This window comes from Falco biarmicus, chromosome 13, assembly GCF_023638135.1.
Source record: "Falco biarmicus isolate bFalBia1 chromosome 13, bFalBia1.pri, whole genome shotgun sequence".
Taxonomy (NCBI): domain Eukaryota; kingdom Metazoa; phylum Chordata; class Aves; order Falconiformes; family Falconidae; genus Falco; species Falco biarmicus.
Window position 1 is genome coordinate 695158 of NC_079300.1, and position 23517 is coordinate 718674.

The 23517-nt window shown below is 43.3% G+C and overlaps 2 protein-coding genes across 23 annotated transcripts in view; one reads left to right on the forward strand and one right to left on the reverse strand.

Moving 5' to 3' along the window:
* Window positions 1-23517, forward strand: part of MED12L (mediator complex subunit 12L) — a 150499-nt gene that overhangs the window by 42505 nt on the left and 84477 nt on the right. The window lies entirely within an intron of this gene.
* Window positions 5262-22566, reverse strand: P2RY14 (purinergic receptor P2Y14). 3 transcript variants are annotated; one of them, XM_056359018.1, is made up of 3 exons: window positions 22414-22566; window positions 8295-8397; window positions 5262-6453 (listed from the first exon to the last, which is right to left on the reverse strand). In XM_056359018.1, exon 3 carries the CDS (start codon window positions 6433-6435, stop codon window positions 5422-5424), a length of 1014 nt encoding a protein of 337 aa, XP_056214993.1. In that variant the 5' UTR covers window positions 6436-6453; window positions 8295-8397; window positions 22414-22566; the 3' UTR covers window positions 5262-5421. The 3 variants fall into 3 exon arrangements, with proteins under 3 accessions (XP_056214993.1, XP_056214990.1, XP_056214991.1); XM_056359015.1 differs by lacking the exon at window positions 22414-22566 and adding an exon at window positions 14834-17623; XM_056359016.1 differs by lacking the exon at window positions 22414-22566 and adding an exon at window positions 13791-14794.

Genomic DNA, 23517 nt, shown 5'->3' on the forward strand with positions numbered 1-23517 from the left:
TTAGGTAAGCCTTTACTGAAGAATAGTCTACACTTCCTACAGAAATGTTTTAGGAGGAGAAGAAACATGAGAGTGTGAATCTACTGAGTCGTAGTTCTTTGTTTTTATTGTAGTTCAGTGTCATCCTCTTCCCCTACCTATATGTCTAATTTAAAGGACATTTTCATTCATAAATTACAGTTTTAGATGGTAGATTTTGTGGTAATTAAGGTTGTTGAGTGCTTCTCATCGTAAAACCCTATTTTTGGTTGTTTAAACTTTGCTGAATTTTTTACTTTTTGTTTGAAATTTTCCATGATTCATGCCTGCTTAGGCTGACTCCTGGGATTGTGGAGTAGTGAAAGGAAGGGAAAGGGTGCTGGTGTGGGCAGGAATTTAGCCAAAATGATTTAATCTTTTCTGACAACAAAGGTAGGAAAAGTAACATCTAAACCTTTAAACAGCCCCTCCCCCCCACCCCGCCCCGCCCCTCCCCGGGCCTCGAAATGCAATGACCTTTAAAAGAGAATCGGGATACCTTGTGTTTTGAATTGGACATAGCAAAGACTGATGTGGGTGGTCCTTGTATCGGGATCACTTCTGATACCTCACCACAGTTTGCATATACAATTGGAGAAAGGTTTTGTGTCCAGAAAAAGCCCAGGGCTCTGGTGTCACAGAGCGGGGAGATCTGGGGCTGGCTCCTGGAGGCCGCGTGCTGGATTACCCACAGGGGATGCAGAGAGGAGCTGGGGAAACGTGAAGGATGCGAGAGCCGTCAGTATGGATGGGGAGTCTGGATGTACCTTGGAGTCCTTGTGGGTCCTCCTTACCTGGGGTTTGACTCTCTGAAGCTGTGAAATGTCATACTGCAGCATTGTGCGTGGGGAGTGTCGGGACTGTGTGGAGCAGCACTGCCTGGGGTGTGGGAGAGCAGGCGTCTGCCCCTCTGGGCTCTGCTCACAGGGGATGAGCACTTTGTGCTGTTAAAGGCACTGAAAGATTGAGAGTTAATTTGGAGTTTTGAGTTTTGATTTCTTCAGTGTGTGTTTATGTGCCTGTGCAAGCCAGACAGATGCACATAGGTAGAAGTTTTGCAGTCGACATATCATAGAGAATTGATGGGAAACCCTGGTTGTATCATGATTTGTATCATTTATGTGGTGGTGGACAGGAAAAACCACTTGCAAACAGTTGGTTTTCTTTCAGGTTATCTTTAATTGTCAGAAGTGTTCAAAACTGGTATCAGAGGCACAGTGACGAGCAGATGGTACAAACTGTCCTGAGAGAGTTTTCCTCTCTTCCTGTGCCTGGCTGTCATGGTCACTGTTTCGGTATTGATGTATGTCTTTGAGGAACAATCTCTGAGTGGTGTTTTTGCCGTCCTTCAATCATGTAGCCAAGAAGGTGGTGGGTTTTTTTTGTGTACAAACACGTACAAACTATCCAGTTTAGTCTTTTCTCTTATGTCTTTTCATGACTTTCACTGACAGATTAAAATTTTTTATCCCATTGTAATATCTGCATTGTAAATGAAAAATAGGAGTGATCTTGGTACGGGGTAGTTACAAATTCTGAGCAGAAATAACTATATTGGATGAAGAAAAAACTGATGGATATAGATTTCAGAGCATAAGGAAGTAAGATGTGTTTAGTGTAGCCTGTTGCCATTGTTGGAGAGGGGGGAGATCTGGTCTGCTTGGTACAAACCAGTCTGTGAACTCCAGATAATACAGGTAGATAACCATGTCCTGGGCACCAATGTCATCAGCAGCCAGCCGAGCACACTGGCCTCCTGTCAGATAGCAAGGAGCTCCTTAGCCTGTCCTGTTGCCTTCCACCAATTATCAATACTTAGTTTTAATTGTTTGAACAGTGTTTTACAGATATGCAGTGCCCTGAAGTGATGATTATTAGATCTGCTAACGAAAATTTCTCACAAAAATCTATTTATTGGACTTAATTATTGGGATGAAATGAGAAAATATGGGTGTTGGCAGAGGGAAGCTAGCCCTTCCCTCCTGTTCCTTTTGTGTTAAAGATAGCCAGTACAAGGGGTGCTGCCTCATTACCTCTGCTGGTTGTATGGCCTTGTCAGGTAAAGTGGCATCTGCCTCCTCTTTGGTATGTTGCTTTTGTTGTTCTTTTACAGTAGAGATCATTTTTTGAGACAGCATCCTGCAAAATTAAACTCTGTGAGTCGTATTGCTGATTTCTGCACAACCAGGGTATTTTTATATGTCGGGGCAGTTGTGGAGTGAGCTTTCTGTCCTGAAATAGTGTTTGGAGGAAAGATTTCCATTTACTAGGTTCAGCTCTTTTCCTGGAAAATTACTGCGCTCTATCAGTGGCAGAGAAAATGGTCCATTTTGAAGCCTTACCCCACAGTATTAACGTAAATAACCCATTGCACAGTAACGGCAGCATTGTCATTTGTCCGGTGTAATGTTGAGTTGGCTTCTGGGTAGGCAGCTGTGCAGTGTCGCTAATGGCTAGGGCAGGTTTACGAGAGGATGCGTGGTTTAAAGGGTGAGGTGTTTATGGGCTTTTTGAAGCAGATTTATCCCACCCTACCTGGGTCCTGTCTCAAGGTTTTGAACAGCAGAACAACATCTCCTCACAAAGGAGTGACCAGGAACCCTACCAGGCTGGGGGAGGAGAGGCTGAAATGTGTGAGCATGGCAACTTTTCTGAGCGAATGTGTGCTTGACATCTCTTGGCAGCTGGCCACGGCCACTTCTTACCAGGGGCACCATACCTTTGCGAGAGAGATTCTAGGTCCAGCTGAATCAGCTCTCCAAAGAATAAACTGACCAAACCCAACCTCTTGTTCCTGTGCTGCCATGGGGGGAAATGATGCGTAAGCTGGGAGGATAAGCTGCAGCTGAGGACTGGGTCACTGTCAAAAGGGAACCTTGTTTAGCTCTGGGTTGCCTGTAACTTTCACGGAAAGAATTTTAGGGAAGTTCCTCCAGGTGTAAGTTGACAAGGCAAGAGCTGGTACTTATTGTGACCACAAGACTTCTGGGTGTCTGAGGAGCCAGCTAGGTTTATCTGAGGCATGATGTGCTTTGAAAGAATTAACTTACCCAGGGCAGACAAAAAATCAGCCCCATACCTTTCCCTTCCAGTTTCCCTTCCATAGCTAAATAAAGAGCAAGGTTGGGACAGTGGAGTAGAAATTTGGTTTAATAACAGTGCTATTTGAGAGTTGTCACACAGTGGCAGATGGCAGTAGGATCAGGGGTTACAGAAGCATCTTGTGACTAGTGAAGCTATTGGAGAAATATTTTGTCAAAGCAAACGAAAAGCTAGAAACTTACTGTCGTTTTTGAAACAGTGTGTTGGTTGGCATCCGTTCTGGGTGCCTCGATGTAAAATTTTGTCATTCCCGTATCACTAATCTGGTGGGGTGAGGAAACAATTTTACAATACAAATAATTTTTTCAAAGCTTGGAAAGTAATTACAAAGTTATACAAACATATACTGTAGAATTGCTTTCATCTCTGTATGCCAGTGTGCTTTCACAGCTCCAATTACTTAGATTTAAGTAGGCAAATACCAAGCCATGCCATGTAAGGAACTAAGTGTTTTTGCCATAAATGACAAAAAATCTCCCACAAAGCAGCAGATTCCCTTCTCCAACAGACTATTTCCCCTGCTTGGAGAGAAGAGCCTGCAAAGTGTCAGTTTGACAAGAGTCAGGGAGCTCTGAAAGAACCATATAAATAATCTTTTATGCGTTTTCTTTTAAAAACACAACCCATGTTCCCTAAAGGCTGGTTCAGGAGGAGGATGAATATCCGGGTTTCCTCAGGTGTCGGGTGCTGGATGCTTTGTGGTTGGCAAGTGGGAAATAAAGGGAGGTAAATACGCTCCATAAAGGTGTGTTTAAACTCTACAGAGTTGTCCAGTCCTTTAGTTGAAATACAATCCTCTGTGATGGTAAATACTGTTAACTGTAGATTGGTGGTCTCAGGCTGAGAAATGTTACCCACAACCTTGGAGAAGGTTAAAAGACCATATGTTTAATTCACCCTGAGAGATTATTTGTTAGGACTGAAATGAAACACAGTGGCAGAAAGTAAAGCATGTTATTTCTGTTTTCTGTTCCTATGTCATCTTTGTTAAGTAAAATGAAGGCATTAATCTTCCAGAGCCACTGCCTGAAAGCTTTTGTGGGTACTTTATGCACTGGTGTGTTTTCCCTGTACAATGGTAAAATCAACCAAAAAAAAAAAAAAAGCTTCACTGAAAAATAAAATTTAAAAAGAGATTATTTTTATATATAGAAGGTTGGTGGCTTTCAGGTATTACCTTTGTACAGAGAGAAATGCTTTATCATTGTGCCAAAAGCATGGGAAAACCAACAAATCATTCTAGATTTAAATCTATCCCAGAGTTTCTAGACAGCTCTGTGTGTGTGTTTCCAGACTGCTCCTTGAGTGTTCTTACCTCCTTCTTCAGCAACAGCAAGGGAGTTACTAAGATCCCAGTCAGTTTGGTGTGAACATTTTTGGCGTACAGCATGTTCTTTCAGAAGAGTCCTGAGGAATATGGTACAGTGTAGCTAGGCTGGTTAGGTTATAGAAGGATCCTCTTTAAACACTTGCTTATATTGAGCATTGCATTTTATAGAAATGTTCTGACGTTGGGTGTCCAAGGGTGACAACTACTCATGTTTAATTCCTAATTTTATAGAATGTTTCCCTAGCTTAATTTTACCAAGGGGTTTTCAGGCTCTGTGCAGATCTTTAAGGATTTGATGTGTATTTTTTTCCTCCTTTTTTTTCCCTCCTTCCTCTCACTTCCCCACCCCCACCCCCACCCCACCCCCAGTTGTTAGAACAGAGTCCTTTCCCAAGCTGCACATTGCCTTCAGCCCTTTATGTTGTGGCCTGGTAAACACAGGAGAGAGCTTTCCCTCTGGATCTCAGTCCTCTTTTTATCGGCTGGTGGAGGCCAAGTCAGAGAGACTTGGGCTGAACTTGCTCGTGTTGCTTCTGAGGGGTCTGCTCCAGATAACATGGAGTGATGGGTTGTTCCAGGCCCTTCAGGCTGGTTTGTTGATAGTTATATGTGTTGTGCCTGGCTTTGTGAGAAACAACAGCGAAACAGTTTGATTATTGGGTCTGTTGGATAATCGTTTCAGAGAACCATGGCCTGGAGCTCCAGAATGTGGTGTTCCAGTTACTCCTCTCTCTCTTTTTCATATCCAGATAGGTTGTGTCACACCATAATGCAATCATAGCATCAGCTGAAATAGCACATAGTAAATATATTGGCAATATGCAATAATGTTTTTATACAGAAAAACACCACTTGGTATTTTACACTGAAATTTTTTTTCAGTTTTATTGATGGGTCTCATCTGTTCAGTTTGAAACATTTGCATTCTTGAATGCACTTTCTGAAATGTACGTTGTTTTACAGACCTCAGACTACACTATGTTCATACCTTCCCGAAGTGTATTAGATCTTCTGGATTTAGAAATTTCAACGTCACTTGAGGTTTTCAGCTGGAGATGCAGTTTTTGATACAGCTTTTCTTTAAAGGGTAGACAAAGGAAAAAATAAATAATGGGATCAAGGCACACATTTGCAGCAGACAGTGCAAGAGTAAACTCCTTTGCATAGTACAGAGATGTTTTTGACTGACAGTTGAATTGTGAGCTAGTTTGACTTAGAGTGTATGGTGTTCTACAGAGGTGATAGGGTACAAAGCAAATGACAAATACAAACATGATACTGAATATATTACGACTGGTTTTTCTCTTGGTCACTTCTGAGTTCCTTTGGAATTTTTTATAAGAGCGATATATTTTTTTTGATATAGAAGTGTAAAAAATTATTAGAAGAAGAAAAACAACCCAGAAAATCCCTGTGCAAATATAACTTGATGCCTTGTGCCACTGTCTGCCAAGCTCACTTTTAAGACCTATACATTTTCTGGAATAATTTTCTTTAGTGATTTCATTAGTTAAAATCATATTTGGAAATGATATAAGCATTAACAATAGCCATATGATTATGGAGACCACCTTACTGTAGTTAACTGTGTGAACAAAGGAGGTGAGTAAAGGCTTTACAATTTTGTAGTATCTGTCAAAACCTATAAGGCCAAAAAATGTTATACTGATATACATGTTTGTATAAAAAACAACAGCAGAGTATCTGCACACAAAGATGTTGAGCTGTGGAGGTGCAATTTCTGAATCAGCAAGAATTTTGAAAGGAAATGTCAAGCTCATTAGGAGATCGGCAAGAACGATGTTCTTGAGATAAACAATAAAACTCTTTTTGCTAGAAACATACAGAAAGATCCATGCTGCTACACTGTTCAGCAAGAGTCCTACTATGAAAATTAAACAGTAGACCAGGGGGATGACTGTCTTAGTTATTACTGTGCTGTGGCTGCAGTTGTTTCCCAAGGAGTTTGTGCTGGAGTTGAACATCTTACAATATCTTTGTTCCTAGAAGCAGAGAAAGATTGTCTCAGTAAGATAAAATGGTACTATGGTTTCTCTTAATTAGTACAAGTTTTCTACTCTTACTTCAAAATAAATTTGGCATGCTTCTCAGAAATGACCATGTTTCCACACCATATCATTTCCAGCAGGGATGCATACTTAGTATTTTCCATGTGGTGCTGTCTCACTTTTTGATGATATTGAAGGGCATGCTGCTGTTTGGAACAGAAAATCCATTTGCTTCTCTGTTCAACTTTAATCCGTTGTCCTCATGCCGTGTGCTGCCCCTTTTCTGCGGGTGTAAGCAAGCCTATGCACTGCTAACTAGGAGGGGGATTGGGCCACAGTGATTTTTGTGACTCTGAGTACATCTCATTAAGCCTTAAAGGAGTAGTATGTATTTTTAGCACTGGTTTACCAGGCAGCATGTGGGGGACACAAATATTCCTTGAACCAGTGTTCTGTTTTGTTTACAGACATAAAAAACACTCTTCTATTAGTCAAGTGTGAAATATCTAGTGTATGCCAGTATTTTCTAATGTTCACTTCAAAGAAGCCTGTATGTGCAGCTAGCACAGTTTGCTTTAAACTTTCAGTAGCATGACACTCAGGAGTGTGTGTGTTAGCATAACGTAGAAGCTAGAGCTGTCCTCTCAAGTCAGTCAGATTTAAATTTTAGAGTATCTCCAAGAAAAAGTCACATCTGCTGCCTGCTATTCTTTGACAGAATGTCTAAGGGGGTTGGATTGTCCTCTGTAGGAAGGGCAGAGCAGTTACGGGATTTAATGCTGCTGCATTTGGCAAATGGGAACCTAGGCAACTGGAAAATTAGTGCCATGGAGCTGTGAAACCTGCTCCCCCTCCCCCACCTCATCTTTTAGAAAAAGAAGAATTTCCATATTGCCACAATTCAGAGTCAGTAGCTGAAGCCTCAGTGTAGCAGATTCAAACAGAATGCAACCTTGCAATAACTAGAATTGGAAATTTTCTTTCAAATAGGCAAAATTGTTTCCTCTGCGGTGTTGTTTTCTGTGTCCTTTTTGCAGACCCTGTAAAAGCTGACCAGTGCTTAGGTGCTGTTCTAGAACTTGCATGGATAACAACGGAGCAGGCATTTACCCGTGGTCACACCTGAAGCCTGTAGTTAATGTCTTTCTGGTAGTTCTCCCATACAGTGACCTGCCATCCTATCTTTATGTTTCAGCTCTAGTCATCTCAAGGCATTTGATTTTGTTTGGTTGGGTTTTTAAAGGGAAAAGATGGTGTGGAGAGCAGGTGCTATAACTACCATGTGAATAGGTGTGTTAAGATTAGGAGGTAATAATCCTAATAAGATTTAGGAGGTAAAGGTTTAGGGTGACATTGCGAAGACTAGAAGGGTCTCCTGGAAAAGCACCAGTAGCGAATGGCATTTTTATTTAAGATGGTAACACACTGTATTTAAAACCTGTTCTCTTCCCCTTGCTGTCTACTGTGTACGTGTTCTTCTCCTCCTGTCAGGCTGTCTAAGCAGGACTCTTGCTCTGCTTATGATGTGTTTAGAACTTGTTCCTGCTCTGTAGGGTTTCCTGAAGCAAAGTACACTTGCACTTAGTAGCAGATAGGGGTTCATGAAGTATTTCTTGTGCTGAGGCATCATACAACAAAGGATTTTTTCAGAAGCATATGTTTAGAGATGTGGGCCCTAAAGCTTTCTAAAGTATGTTGAGTCTGTGTAGCGTGAAAGACACCCTCGACAAATTTTACATTTGATACCAGCAAGTTTATCAACTGTTTGTGGTTGAGAAGGAGGCCAAAGTCCAAGTCAGACTGTAGATCTTTCAATATCAATGGCATGTCCTTACCTTTTGTGACTTGACTGCTGTGGTGCCCTTTGTTAAGGGTCTAAAGCACCTTCCATTCTCGGGCACAGGGCCTCGTTTCTTGCTGGGAGACCTATGTGAGAGACTGGAAAATACACTTGTTAGAGTTGTGTATTATAACATAGGACAGTAATTCTGTGGTGCAGAGGGGTTCCCACAGTGCAATGCCTGTTTTGACTGTAATGATCAGTACTGCAGACAAGTCTTCTGATCTTTCAGGAGGACTTCAAGATCAGTTAGGGACAAACTCATAGAGCAGTCATGTTCAACCTGAAGCCCATCACTGCATGGGTAAGTCTAGAGGCTTTTATGATGCTGCATGTCACATAATTTGTGTTTGCCATCAAATTCATCTGCTCTTTTTGTCACCTGGTCACGCACTCAGCTCTTGGTGGAACGCCTTGTCCCTGCTGCTCTGAATAGTTCAGCACTGGTAGCCAACACTGTTGCCTTGCTAGCCTGTTCCTCCATCAGCCATGAGTCCCAGTGTGAATCCCGTAGGAGCTGTGGCAATGTGGCACCACATGGACTAACTCCTGTGCTCTGGTAAAGAATCAGTCTAGCAGAGTGGCCTTTATACAGCTGCTTGGTGCTTCTGGATCCTCATAACCACTGCTGCCGCTATGGCCATGCTCTGCTGATTTGTGGATTGCAGAGATGGGTTGCATGTAGTTGGCAGAAGGCATGCTTCCACTTTATAGAGGAGCTGCCCTTCCATGCTTGTTCTGGTTGCATTCTTGTTCAAGCTGCCCTTAAACCTTCATAACGAGAACATTCTCTTCTCTACTGAGAACTTGCAGCAGCTCCACTAAGCAATACACAGCTTGAAATGGCACAGGTATTCACCCTTCATTCCATGCTAGGGTTCATCTGGAAACTGTGAACACTTCTCTGTTGATGTTAATTGGTGGGTCAGTGTAGGACTCTGGTCCAAATGCTACTTGAGGTGATGACTAAGCTTAAGGATTCTTGCACACACACACCCTTTTTCCAATTCTTAAAACATCTGTTTTATTGCTGCTGTGTAACTGCTGCTGTTTGGTGTGTGTTGGAGGGTATGTATTAGCACCCAGCAATTTGTGATTTGTGAGAATACTCTTTCATACTTCAGCAGCATTTCATGTTCAAATGCTTGGTCCAGCGTGAAGTATATTTATTCTGTGTAAATAATATCAACTACTGCAAAACAAGCAAACTTGATTCACCAAATTAACAAGACTGATTTGGTAAAATATATACAAGTTTTGAACTTACTCGGTTTGCAAATCACGTTGCTTGGCAAAATGCACAGAAGGAAGGTCACATAAACCATATACAAATGCTTAGTTACTTCTGTATTCAAACCCTCACACTATCATTTGTAATCCTTCCAATATCATTAAGGCACTTTTTCTTGACTTCTGTAACTTGGTTGTCAAATTTAAAAGTTTATGGCTGCTTTACTGAAGATAAGAGTAATATTTACAAGTTTGGGGTTTTTTTACCCTGAATATGATAAAGGTTCTGTAGTACCGAGTTCACATTTTATGGAAATTAATGCAGCTGTCTAATAAATAAATAGGGAATGCAATTATGGGGTCAGGAATTGTTGACGGCATTCACTGTCCCCAGAAATCTTTTTTGAACTGCATGATGGAGTTTATCAGGGTGGAAGATCGTGCCAAATGTTACCTCTGATGTTATGAGAAATCTAGAGAAAGAGGAAGCGCAATACACAAAATAAAGCAATTGCAAATTGTGCTGAGTTGTGCTAGAAGAATAATTTTTTTTAAGATGTTCTTTGTAATGTGGTAGGGAATATTGGTAGTGGTCTGAACTTGCAGTCCCAGCCATGCTGGTGTAATCCAGTGGGAAAGCAGCCCCCAGTTAGGATGTGTACCCCTGCCCGCTGTGGTGTGAGCTGCCTGCCCCACGTTCCGGAGCTCCCGCTCCGAGCAGCGCTCGGGCAGCTGCTGGCTGGAAACCATCAGGGCAGGCTGCTGTGGGGCTCCTTGTGGGGCTTTGGAGGGTGGGCGTGCTCACGCGTTTGTTAGGAGCTGGACCAGCAGAGGGAAATAAAAGCAGGGCTTGCTAGCTGTGAGTTGCAGGGGGTGGGATCCTGGCTGTCGTTTCTCTGGGGTGCTCTCTGCAGGCACATAGCTGGGCATTTTGAGGGGCAGAACCGGCAGGGTCCAGCAGGGGCTGTCCAAGGGAAAGTGCTCTCCTCTGGTCACCTGGGTGGTTCACAGCTGGTGCATTCTCGGGGCTGGTCTCCAGCCTTTCTGCATCTGCACAAAGGTGCTCAGCCTGGCAGCCGGTGGGGTAGATGCCCAGGTGGAGATCTTCAAGGGTCCGTGGTTGTAATGGCTGGTCTCCTGTGGAAGGAATATTTGCTGTGACTGTGGAGATATGTTGGTCTGTTTGACTTCTTGTGAGTTTGCCAAGGGATGAAGATTTTGTTATTTTTCTGTTCTTATTATAACATTTGTTGTAAGGCAATGTCTGGATTTTAATACTTAAGAGACTAAAAGCATGCAAAATACAGCATGTAGTAATCCAACCCTTTAAAATGGTGTACTGGGTGGTGGTAGTTCTTGTTTGTTGTAGATGCATAGAATGTACTGGAGGATGAATAGTTGAATCAGGATGATAGAAAATACAAAATAGCATTCCTGTTGCAGAAAGCAGTAAGTGAAAAACTGCGATAGCATCGTATGTGATGGCACTCAGTGCACCCATCCTCCAGCATGGCTCAGAGGAAAGCAGGACTGGTAAATGTGACAGTGACTTCTAGAGAGTCTTTGTTCCTTGCTGCTGTGCCTTCCATCTCTTGCTTTCAAGACCACTCTTGTCTGGTGTGAGAGGACAGAGTGAGCCATATTTCTACTCAGGCAGCTCCTCGGAGTGCCGGTGAGAGTAGCATCCCCTGTGAAAGTGGCTGAGAAAGGCCATGTGTCCTGTGAAGGTCACTGCTGCTGCATCCCCATGAGTAGCAGTGGCTCCTGCCAACCCGGACGAGCCTTGGTGTCTGGGTATGTCCTGTCTGTGGTTAGTAAGGGGAAGAACAGAAGTGTAAACAACTAATTACATCTTAGCAGTACTTCTCACTTTTGATCCCAAAGGGCAAAATTTTAAGATACTCGAGGGAGGAGGTTGCAGTTGGTGATGAAGTGTTTTTTTCATGCTATGCTGTTATTTACAAACTCCCGACTTCCTAAACATGGGATGAATCAAACAAAAGCTGGACTTGGACCTCTTCCAACTCAGAATGCTGTCCTGTGGGGCTTTCCTAAGATCGTGTGCCAGTCCTGATGGTGCTGCTGGGCCTTCTGAACTGTCAGCCTTGTGTTTTTTTCCTCCTGTGTGCATTGCATCGCCAAGCCATGTGCAGTCGACCCTTCTGGCAGTGTCCCCACTTAGCACCACTGATGCCTGCACAGGGACTGCAGCCCCATGAATGACCTTGTAGACAGGGACCCTGTGCCACCTAGCAGAGTGGCAGCACCTGACCACCACTGGAGCCCTCTGCTTTGCACTGGGCAGCAGTAGGTCCTGGCATGGATTTTCTTCCTCATCTCTTTAACTGAAGGGAGCAGTTGACTTACTCAATTTGGAAAAAATTGGCTGTATCATCTAACTTTTAAAGTGGTATTTTAACAAAAAGCATGGAATAAATCTGTGACATCTCATTGCTGGGACTGTATTAGCTCCTGGCTGCCTGTTTTCTTTTGGCTGGTTGTATGGGCTTGGATGGGAGTATGAAGGTTTGACTTTCTTTGTGTAACACAGCCAATGTTCATAAATTCTTAAGAATTAATGATTTTATGTGTGTTTCTCATTCCTTATATTTGGAAAAAAACATTCCCAAGCTTTTAAGTTCGATGTGTTAGAAGCATTTCCTGCCAGTGATTGGGCTGAGAGGAGTCCCATCAACAGTTCTCAGAAGTATGCAGTATTGCAGTAAAAGGTCTTGACTTTTTTATGATTGTAAATGAATTTTCATTTCCAGTTGGACCCAAAACATCTGTTGCTAAAACTGATTCAGATCTGAGTACCGAGTACCAAGCTTTTGTTCTCCTTGCTGCCCTCCTTCCTTCTTCTCCCCATCTTCTCACTCTTTTAAAAAAAACAAAACTGTTGCAAGCTGATGTTTTCAGGCAAGCCAGCCACGAGGAAAACAAACATTTTTGTCCCCAGGTTGGATGACAGCAATGAAGTGCCCTGCACTGCCCTGGCAGGAGGCAGGGTGGGGGTGAGCGGGGGTAACGTGGGCAGGTGCTGGAGCCCCGGCAGCCCCACGCCTGAACTTGCCAGGGGGTGGTCTGGCTGCCTCGACAGTGCTTCCAGCATGTCGCCCACCCGTGCATCGCTTCTGCTGAGTTCATGAACAAAGCTTAAGTAAAAAGCTTACTGCTGATAGCTTGGCAGAAAGAGCATGCCACATAAAATGGCACCAGTTAGCGCAGACAGCATTTAGCATTGACAGCATTTTACAACAAGATTTTCCTGACCAAAGTTGTTACATCAGAAAGATCTTATGTGATGTTTTCTTGACATACAGGATTAATTTCTGGTGTTCTGAAGGACAGAGCGAGTAAGGAGAGCCAACAGGTGTAAAGTGCAGCTGTAGATAAGATTGTGTATTTCTTGTTAAAACAAGCAGGCAGTGCAAGCTCCTTTAGTTGCAGCCTGAGGACGCCCCAAGGGTGGAATTTTATTTCTGTCTTGCAAAACCCACCAGCAATTGTTTCATCTCTTCTTGTTGCCCAGGAGTCCCTATGCTACTTTTGAAATCTGAAATGTAACAGCCTAATTGTCCTGGTAAGTTAAACTTTTCATTCTGTTTTCATTTCTTATTCTTAGACAAGGGTCTAAATTATTCTAAACCCACAACATTTTAACATTAAAAGATTAGAGTCTGTGAAGTATCTGTGCAAACCCTGATGTTCACACAGAAACATGGAGAAATGCTTTGAGTTGTTTGCATGTGGGATCATTTTCAGATCTAATGCAAATATTCCGCTTCTTTTAATTCAGCTTCAACCCGCCCCCCCCCCCCCCCCCCCCCCGATTCTTCCTGTCTCCTATCAGTTACAGTATCTGAATATCTGAATTATGGAATGGTGGATGTAAGAGGAAAAGTTAGGACCAGGGTATAAGGACTGGTCAGTTTATAATTTTGTATTAAGAGGATTAAACAGATCAGCTTTTAGAAGTAACTGTACTATCAATTTTGGAATTATTCTAGTATGTGTCATGGTTTAACCCCAGCCAGCAACTAAGCACCACGCAGCTGCTTGCTCACTCCCCCCCCCCCCCAGTGGGATGAGGGGGAGAACTGGAAAGGTAAAAGTGGAAAGACCCATGGGTTGAGATAAGAGCAGTTTAATAATTGGAAAAAAAATAGTAATAAGAAAAAAATTAATGAAAAGAAAAATAACAAAAAGAGACATAAACCCCAAGAAAACCAAGTGATGCAAATGAAAAATAATTGCTCACCACCAACCGACCGATGCCCAGCCAGTTCCCGAGCAGCAGCTCCTGGCCAGCTTTCTCCGCCACTTTGTATGCTGAGCATGTCATCATATGATGTGAAATATCCCTTGGGGCAGTCAGTGTCAGCTGTCCCAGTGGTGTCCCCTCCCGGCTTCTTGTGCCCCCCAGGATGCTCGCTGGCAGGGCATGAGAAGCTGAAAAGCCCTTGACTTAGTGTAAGCACTGCTCAGCAATGACTAAAACATCAGTGTGTTAGCAACATCATTCTCATCCTAAATCCAAACCACAGCACTGTACCAGCTGTGAGGAAGGAAATTAACTCTGTGGCAGCTAAAACCGGGACAATATGTTAATAAAACATTTTAATGATTAGTAGTTTTATTGTCCTAAACCTGAATATTTTAAAGAAGTAAAATGTGGCTTACATAAAGAAATTGTTCCCTTAACGTTCTATTTTAATAGTAGCATCTGTCATTTAAATATTTGGGTTTTAATTCTATTTTCTAATGTTTTGATCTGTGGGGTTTATATAGTTATGTTTCCTCAGTCATAAATTAAAAAAGTAGTTGCTTAAGAAAAATATCTTTTGCCAAGATACACAAAACAGAGCAATGCTTACCTATAGAGAAGCAGCCTTTGGCGTAGCTTAAGGCTGTTCCATGTCTCAGTCTAATAGGTGTGGGAGTTTGTCTGCCTTGGTTTTCTGTATTTATTTACAGTTATGAGTGCTCATTTGTGTTCTAAGTAATTTGTTTGTGGTTTGCATAATGCATGGATGATTTTCTGTTCACATTATTTGTTGATTTAAAAAAAAGAAATTATAGTGGTAGTTATTTAAAAATCAGAAGAGAATGTTTGAAAGCATTGGTAACGTACAGAAACGCGTAATGAAAAGGCAGAGTCTTTCACCTGGAAAGAAGTATAAAATTGCATGTGTGGTCCCTCTTCAGCTATGAAACAGATTTACAGAATAAGCCCTTTAGAAGTGCCTTAGAATGTAAAACACTGTAAAGACTGTGTAAGCTACAGCAGATTCTGTTACTTACTGGCTGGAGTGCAGTCTTCTGTGTGCTCTGCTTTACCCATTGCTGCTCCTCTGCAGCTGGATAGGCTTTAGTTCTTTAAGCAAATGCTTTGCGATATTATCTTCATTATCTGCTTCGGTAGTGTTGGTGGGTCAGTGTGCTGTGTCTCTGCAAGCAGGAAGCTGAAGAGCTGGTGAATCGTGCCTGGCTGCTTGGCCAAATGTGGTCGAGATATCAAGCGCTGCAGATGGCCAGTGCTATTTTTGTGTACTTACACGTAACTTCCATGAAGAACAGTGTTGAACTGGTTTCAAGAGAGATGCATTTGTGCAGTTGGCAAAGCAGTAAGCAATCCTAAGTTAAAGGCTGGTGTTTTCTTTTCTTAAGCTGTTCCCAGGCCTGGCTCTGACCTTCTCTGTAAAGCTTACTACCCTGATAGCTTCTGCTTTTTTAATGGGAGTTTTCTGAACTGGAGCGTACGGGCTTACATTGCCATTGTTCAGGGCGTGCTCAAAGGCTGGCAGATGCGTTCTTGGGATAAGTGATGACTCTTTGGTGTATGGGTTTTTGGGTTTTTTGGTTTTCTTCTTTTTTCTTTTTCTTTTCCTTTAACCTTAATCACCTGTCTGTCTTCCTCCTTTCCCTTTCCTCCCATATGTTCACTGGGAGGCTTTGAAATTGAGACGAAATTAGTGGAAATGTATGGTAATGCAAAAATTAGATTCTTTTCCATGAATGTGGGAAAGTAGTGTATCCTGAGTGAGATCTGAGGTTTGGGGAGAGAAATTGAAGTTTATATGTTTATTTTTGAAAAGTGAAATATGTAAGTTGTGTACATTAGTGTTAATGAACATTTAGTACGTGACCTGAGCTCTGCTTTACATTAACTTGAGCCCTAAAGACACAATTTCCTCATGGACTTTCCTTCTATGGGTGTTTACCACCTTACAAGAAGGAGCCAAAAGGTGTGGACAAATTAATGTACCTTCTACTAAAGCACTGCTGTCATGTACACATCCTTTACACAGGGCCAGTGTGTGTTAACCTGATCCTGCAGACCTTTTCTCCCCTCAAGTTTCATTGAATCTTAGTGAAATGAGGGAGTATCTTCAGAGACAAAATTGTCTCTGCATTGTGAGTATTCTTGCCCCTCTCTCATTCCTAAGATTCCCAGTTCAGAGCCATAATTGTCAATTATTCATTGCTTTCAGGTGATGAGTTTGGATGTTTGTTTTATTGAGAATTTTTATACCTGCCTTATATTCTGTTTACGCGGCAGTGTGAGCATTCAACCTTTCTAGGAACCCAAATCTGAGCATTTTGTGTCTGGAAGGCAGGTGCTGTGATGTGGAAGTTTGGTTTCAGTTTCTTGGGCATCAGAGGTCAGGCACACTCTGGTCCCCTCTCAGCTGCCTGGCACAGGGATCCTGCTGATGACAGCCTGCTTCCCTGGCACTGCTTCTGTGGGCCCTGTGATGCTATGTCTTCCCTGGGGGCTGGTGGGCTGTAGCTTTAGGATTCACATCCCATAGAGTTTGTGCGCCATGCCTCATACTGTCAGGCTTCAGTGTCAAGCAAATAGAAGGAAATCTGTCTGCCCTAAAGAGTTACAGCTCTTCATGTGCCTCAGGAGAAGAGAGGGCTAAACTTGTAACTTAGGAAGAAGCAGTGAACGCCAGAGGTTGCAGGTTTTAACCCTCCTCAGGAAGGACACGCACCTAGAGTCCTTAGAAGGCTTTGAGGAGAACTTGCATGTCTCTTCACTCTTTTCCATCTCACAAGTGTAACCCTTTCAGCACACTTGCCTGGCACGACCTGCTCTGCTTCATTCCCAGTGCCAGTTGCTCCCCTGTGGGTGTGTGCACACACGTGCGCACATCCAGTGTCTGCATGTGCCTGCGCCCCACTTGGGCCCTTCCCCTCCCTCCCGGGGGAGGCTCGATAGTGACCAGCCTGCTGCTTTGCTCCGGTGCCCAGTGCCACAGGCATGGGCTGGGAGCAGCTGGGGGGAGCCATGCTGCTTTGAGTGCTTTGCCGGACCCCCGGGGGTTTTGCCAGGGTTGGTGAGGGGCTGTTAAACTGCCGTTACTGGGACATGTTCCTTTAACTGAGGCTCAACATATCGGTGAGGGTTTTGGGCCGGGCAGGGGACCCTGGAGAAGCCTGTTCCTTCCCCTGCTCATCATGGGGTACTATTTTAACTGAAGCATGTTTTGGAAAAATACAGACTCTGTTTCCGTTCTCATCCTCGTTCTGAATGTGGAAATTGGCTAGGCAGGAGTCATGCCTGTGAGCTGGGAGCCCAGTTTCACACTGAGAGACATGAGTCGTTGGCAACACAAGCTGTTTCTTCTTTACAGCTGGGCTGCAGTCTCACTGTGGCAGAGCTGAGCTTTGTGCAGGGCTGGAGGTGGCCCAGGCTCTCGGCTGTGTGACAGGAACACATCTCCAAAGGGTGAAGCGCTGCTGCTCCCTGCCCATGTTCGGCTGGGCCAGGGCTGCCACAGTCTCCTCGAGCACGCCTGCTGCCCGAAGTTGGCGCTGGGGCCTGCCCGTGCCAGCGCGCCGCCCTGCTGCGAAGCCCATTCCCTGGGAGGCCTTGCTGGAGCTGGCTGCTCTGGACTGCAGTGCGGGGTGAGGAGGCTTATCCAAGGGCAAGCCTGCCCCATTTGCCTCTGGCAGACCTTCTGCAGCTGCAGGAGGATGCACAAAGCTTTTTCAGGTGCTCCCCAGAGGGCACCTAGTCAGCCAAACTTTTCATCTCTTTCCATGCACCCTATTGTCATTTTTTGCAGCAAGGATGGGAGGAGAGGGTCAGATAAGGCTTTGGCTGATCACAAGTGCTTTAAAAACCTCTGGCCCTCTGAGACAGTTTGTAATTCATTCTAAAACACAAACAAAAAAAGCACCCTTTCTTTGTTTGGGTTTTTTGTTTTGTTTTGTTTGGGGTTTTTTTTGTTGGCTTTTTTTTTTATCTCTCCCCAGAAACAGCAACAGAAGCCTTGATATCCCTTCTGAGACCAAGGTCAACTTTCAGGGTGTGACCCATAATAAACTTTTTCCCATAGCTTCCTGATCTAAGCCTAAAATTAAAATAAGCAATGTTCCATTTGTGTTCAGATGAGAGCCTAGCAGAAGAGGAAGAAAAGTGCTGTCTGTCAAGATAACTGAGTTTGAAAGAGAAACGTAAAACAAAGGGTAAGAGGAACCTCTTGGCAAAGCAAAACTGTCCACCAACCTCAGTTAAACCTCTTCCTTCCCAGGGCAGTTCTCACTTTATATGCAGCACCCCAAACTTTCTGTTGAAGGAGGCCATTGTTCAAAGACCCAGCAAAAGGGAAAATTTGCGTGGTGAGAAAATAGCTTAAACATTCAAAAGTTGTTCCTATTGTTTCAAGCAACTGAGTATTTAACAAAGAACTGAATAACCTTTTTTGCTGATGCATCAGAAAATCAGGACTTGTGCCCGCAGCCAACAATTTGGATTGAACTACCAACCTTTGTGCAACAGAAATAGTCTTTCCTATGGGCTAATAAGGCAAACACATCACTGAAGGACTCGGCTCTGGTAAAATGCTCTTGTTTGAAGACTTAGCACCTCAAAGCAAACTGGCAGTGAATTCCAGGGCACAGCCCAGGCTGGTAGCCAGCTTTTCCAGGTTTCTTTCAGCTTTAATTACCAATGCTTTTTCCTACTTTCTTCTCCTCACCCTCCTGCCTGGCTGTTTTCCAAAGGTACCAGCACCAGGCTGCTTTCCCCACTTTCCTGTAACTGAAAGCTGGGTTTTTACCCTCTGTTGCTGCTTGAAAAGGAGCTGAGGAGCTGGTTACAAAGCAGATCTAAGAAGACATCAGGATTTCCAAGGGAGACTGCAGGTCTGGTATCACAACAGGCTTTTTGCAGAGGGATTAAAGATGCTACACTGTACAGTCCCTGCTGTTGCAGTTATGCTGAAGGTGCCTTTTGTTTCGTAGGCAGAGACAGAAGGAAGCACTATTTTTTAGTATGTTATTTCTAACCCCAATTTTTTTATTTCCCAGTTTCCTCAAAGTGGCCCAAAACCACCTATGAGCTTTCCATTGGCAGCAGAGGTGACTGTGCGCCGTGTTGGACCTGAAGGTAGTGATGTGGTATGGAAGTGGGGCTCCGGCCAGAAGAATGGCTTGGTTTTCTGGAGATGGCTCTTACACTTCAGCATGACCAGGGCTCATTAATGTTACTTGTACACGTGTGAGAACAGAAGTCCCTTCAGCCGCATCTGCATTACCAGTGTTAGAATGTCTCAGGCTTACTGCACGTGTGCTCAGTTCATGCCAGGAGGTGTGGATATGCAGAGCTGTGCCCTGCTCCTGTGTACAGCGAGCTTGAGCTAGATCTAGCTCTTCTCTGCAGTGCAGAGCAATTTCTCTTTCATGTTTTTCTGAAGCGTAGTGTTCCTTCCTGGGCTGGTTAGCTGATTTACAGTCCAATCATAGGCCTCCATCCCTGAATGATGACTCAGTAATTTGATATTTTTAGATCTATAAAATAGACTTCTAGCTAAGGTGGATGTGAGCACAGGTGTGTGATCTGGAGTATTTACGCTGACCTTGCAGTACTTCTGCCTCGAGGAAGGCAGGTCTCAGAGCTGTCCCGTCTCACTAGCCCACTGCCTTTTTCCTCTGCGTTGTACTGTCCTGGGACTAGTTTTCTGGGCAGTCTCACTGCTCTGGTTAGAGGGAGAAAAGCATCATGCTTATGTCTTTATCCGAGTATGAAAGAGATATCTTAGTTTTCTCTGGGATGCCATTGGTGAATAAGCACTCCACAAGGTCGTAACCAAATGACCATTAGGAAACAGGCGCATTTGAGTTCTGTGCATAGGCGTGCATTGTCTTTCTTTTTTGATGGAAACAGCTATGGAAACTTTCGGTCATGGGATTCTGTTGTCGTTTTGTTATAAATAAGAGCAGTAAACTTCCTCCGTGCTTTGCCTGCAAATTTCCTTTTTTAGTGTCATAAAATCCACAGACCCGGACTCTGCTCTGCAGTGTCTTGATTAGAAAGTCCATGCGATTATCCGTTGGCACTCTGAGTCGTTGTGCATTCAGTATCTTGTGCTGTCAGGAGATTCACCTGGTTAGATTTACACTTTTAATTTTCATTACTAACCAGAGGTTTGCTGGCAATGTCACACCTGGCAGTCATCTGAGCAGTGTGGTGTCATCTTCCCCACTGTCTTGATCATGCAAGCCTCTGAGGCTGCACAGAATTGAAATGACCAGTTTGGGGGGGGATGCGCGCATATACCTTATTCTTCCAAAAAAGGTGCTTCTTCATGGAGAAACCTCTTGATTTTTACATGTGGTAGCCTGTTAGTCTCTGGCGAATGTAGGTACATGCGAAATCCCTGCAGTCATATCCATACCAGGCTCTGGGACTGCAAGACTGAAAGTGGGAACTGCTCAAAAGATTGACCAATTCTGTACTAAAGCAGCAAGTCTCATGCATTTATCTTCTCCCCTTACGTGTCGTCATCAGTCACGAGGTGTTCGTTTGTCAGTGGGACAGAACTTGCAGTTTAGATACTTCTGGCTTTTAATGAAAGCACGTGGGCAGGGTGTGACCTTAGCATGCACTGATCCCAGGCCAGTCAGAGCTGAAGCACAGAGCTGGAGTTGATCTTCAGTACGAGAGGCAAACTGTAGCACAGTTTTGATTGCATGCACGTTGCATGTTTAGATTTTGATTGCATGTTTATTATTCCCTGACTTTAAAAATTCCAGCTTGCTTAAAAGGGATTCTCAGTGCTTTCTAACACTGAGCTCCTTTCCTGAGGTCTTGTCTCAGATTGTGGTTGCTCTCGTGCTAGAAATGGGGCTTTGCTGTTGTACAGTAGATGTATCGCTTACTTTGGATCATAGTTGTTTGGATATCCTTTCCCATCCCTCATGCTGCTGCTGTGCTACACCCCCCCCCCACCCCCCCCCCACCCCCCACCCCGCCCCCAAGAAAAACTGGAGAATGCTTTGAAACGGAAAGTGAAGCATCTTGGTCTTGTCAACCCTGACAACATTAAAAGAAATGTCTTGTGTAATGTGCATATGGCAGGTATGGCTGTTACTTCTCAGCTGAGTGTAAAGATACATTGAACAACACGTGTGCTGCAAATTAGCGCTGCCTCTCCTTATTTCTCAACTTCGTGTAATGGAGTTCTGGAAGTTAGCACTTCTGGGGTTGGTGTTGAGTGAGTGAATGTTTAACAAACTGTAGTTTTGTATTGGCTTTTTTCCTCTGAAGAAAACAATACTAGCCCCGTACTTATGTAATATAATTGCATCCCCAGAATGAGAGTAGGCAAAAGTTGTTAAACGCAGCCTGCCTTTGATTGGAATCTTAAATTCATTCTTTCTAGACGAGAAATTTCTTTAGGTTGAAGTCAAAAGTTGTCGTTTAGTTCTTGCAAAGTCAAGGGTTGTTTTCTTTGCAAAATATTTATGGGGAGGTGAATGCAAAGTATTTTAAAATAAATTGAGTGGACCTTTGGGTGGCGAGTGTGACCCTGCTCCTCAGGTTTCCAGTATAGTGCTGTAACTCACTAGCTTATTGCCCAGAAGGAAATAAAGATAACTGTGTTTGCTTTTATTACCGAGTTAAGAACACAAGTTTGTATGTGTGTTTAATGTATTGAGGTAAAGGAGGAAAAGCTTAAAAACAACCCTCAAAATGCAACTTCTCATGTTAAATGTTTAAAGTGGTTCCAGTCGCTTTAAATAGCCATCCTGTGTTCAGTCTGGCTAGTGACATTTCCTTGCTCCCTTTCACTTCACTTTTCTCTGTTGTATTATTTTTCCATTTTGTTTATTGTTTAAGGCTTCTGATGACCATCATTGTACTTAAAACATGATACAAACTAAACAAAACACATTATCAGGTTTGTAATTTGAATGGAGTGATTCCACTGTATAGTTCTAGCAGACTATTGGCAGTGGAGTTTATCAAAAAGGCTGTGTGTGAGTAATTTTATATAGATGCAATAGTAAAACAGACGTGTTTAATATGCTCACATGCTCTTTTTGTCCAAAGTTGTCTCTTCAGTATTTATCATTATTTAAAACTTGATCATATTCTGATAGAAATACAAAATCGCTAAACTAACCCAACCAATATATTGAGTAACTCACAAATCAGTTTTTATGGTGGTCAGGAGTCATTGCTTAGGAAGAAAATAATAAAAAGGCAGACAGATAGTGGTGCCCACTCTGGTGGTGCTCTCACTGTAAAGCACTCGTTGGTTTATAGACGTCCAGAGCTCCAGGCTGTGCATGGAACCAGGATGCTTCATTGCCCTGGTACATTCAGGATCTTGTTTACATATATATTTTTTGCAAAGCTTGTTATCTTCTTCACCAGGAAAGGGGAAGACACAAAGTGAAATATGTAAGCCCCTGTGAACCATGCCAGTGCCGGTATGTATACCTTAAAAACGGCTTGTGGTGGAAATAGTTACAAGACTTCAGTTGAGGGTGGAATTTTAATTTAAAGCAATACACAGTGCAGATACAAGCCTAAGTTAAGAGGATGCTCGTTCCTGCTTAGCTGATCTCAGGGAAGGACACACCTGGTGTGCTCAGAGCAGCTGGCTCTCCTGACGATGGGGCTGGAGGGCTGTGCCACTGGTGGTCCTCAGCATTGCTTCGTGCAGGGAAGCTGCAGCGAGCTCTGGCTGCTGCAGAGTGTTTGAGCAATAGAGGCAAGGTACCATTGCTAGCGGACCAGAAGTGAAGTGTCACTGGGCTTCCTCTCTGAAGATCACAAGTAGCCAGTGTATGTTGGGAAGGGAATTCAATTCTAAGCAGGCAGAGTCATCTTGAATATAAATTGAAGTGCTGAAATGCGTGGATGCTATGTGGGTTTCTCTCTGAAAAGTTGTGTGGGTCTCATGATGCAGCAGACAGTTAAGCTTCATAGCCATTGATATGAAATTATTCTAAAAATGGTAATATGCGGAAAGATAACAGAATCCAAGCGTGAGCAACTTTGGGGATAACTTTTTCATACTTCATGAAAATATGTCGCTGTCAGATAGCCTGATGGCATGGCTGCACTTTCTGGTTTGAAATGTCATTCTTGGTTAAAACTTATTTGGAATTGTTAAACTAGAACTAAGTATGTCAGTCACAGTGCTGCCTCCAGTAAAAGATCGAAGTGTGCAGCTCTCCATGAGTATGTAAGTCCCAAAAGAAGGAAAAACGCAGTGTTTTCAAATGTAATCTGCTGATGGATTAAATGTTGCAGCACAGATAATTTTTTGCATGCTTGTGAGAGAAGTAAGCAGTTGTCCAGCACAGGGGATTAAGAGCTTAAAGGGTGGGCAGGATGTCTCAGCTCTGTGTACAGTTTCACTTCATTGGAATGACTCTAAACAGCAAGGCAAACTGGAGGGTCACTTTGTTATGCAGACATGGATATTTTCTCAAAATGCCAGCGAAATTTAATGTTTAAGGATCTAAACAGGTGTTATTTCCAAAGGGTTAGAAAGCAAGCAAGTGAGCATGATTACTAAGGAAGACCCCTGCTGTATATTGTATAATTTTGGTGGCTTAAAGGCAAACTGATAATGTATTTTACCGTTAGCTATACAAGTCTTTTTTTCCCCCCAAATCCAAAATTCACTTCTGCTGGTCTAGCTGGCATTTTGTTAAGAAAATAATTCTAACTTTTT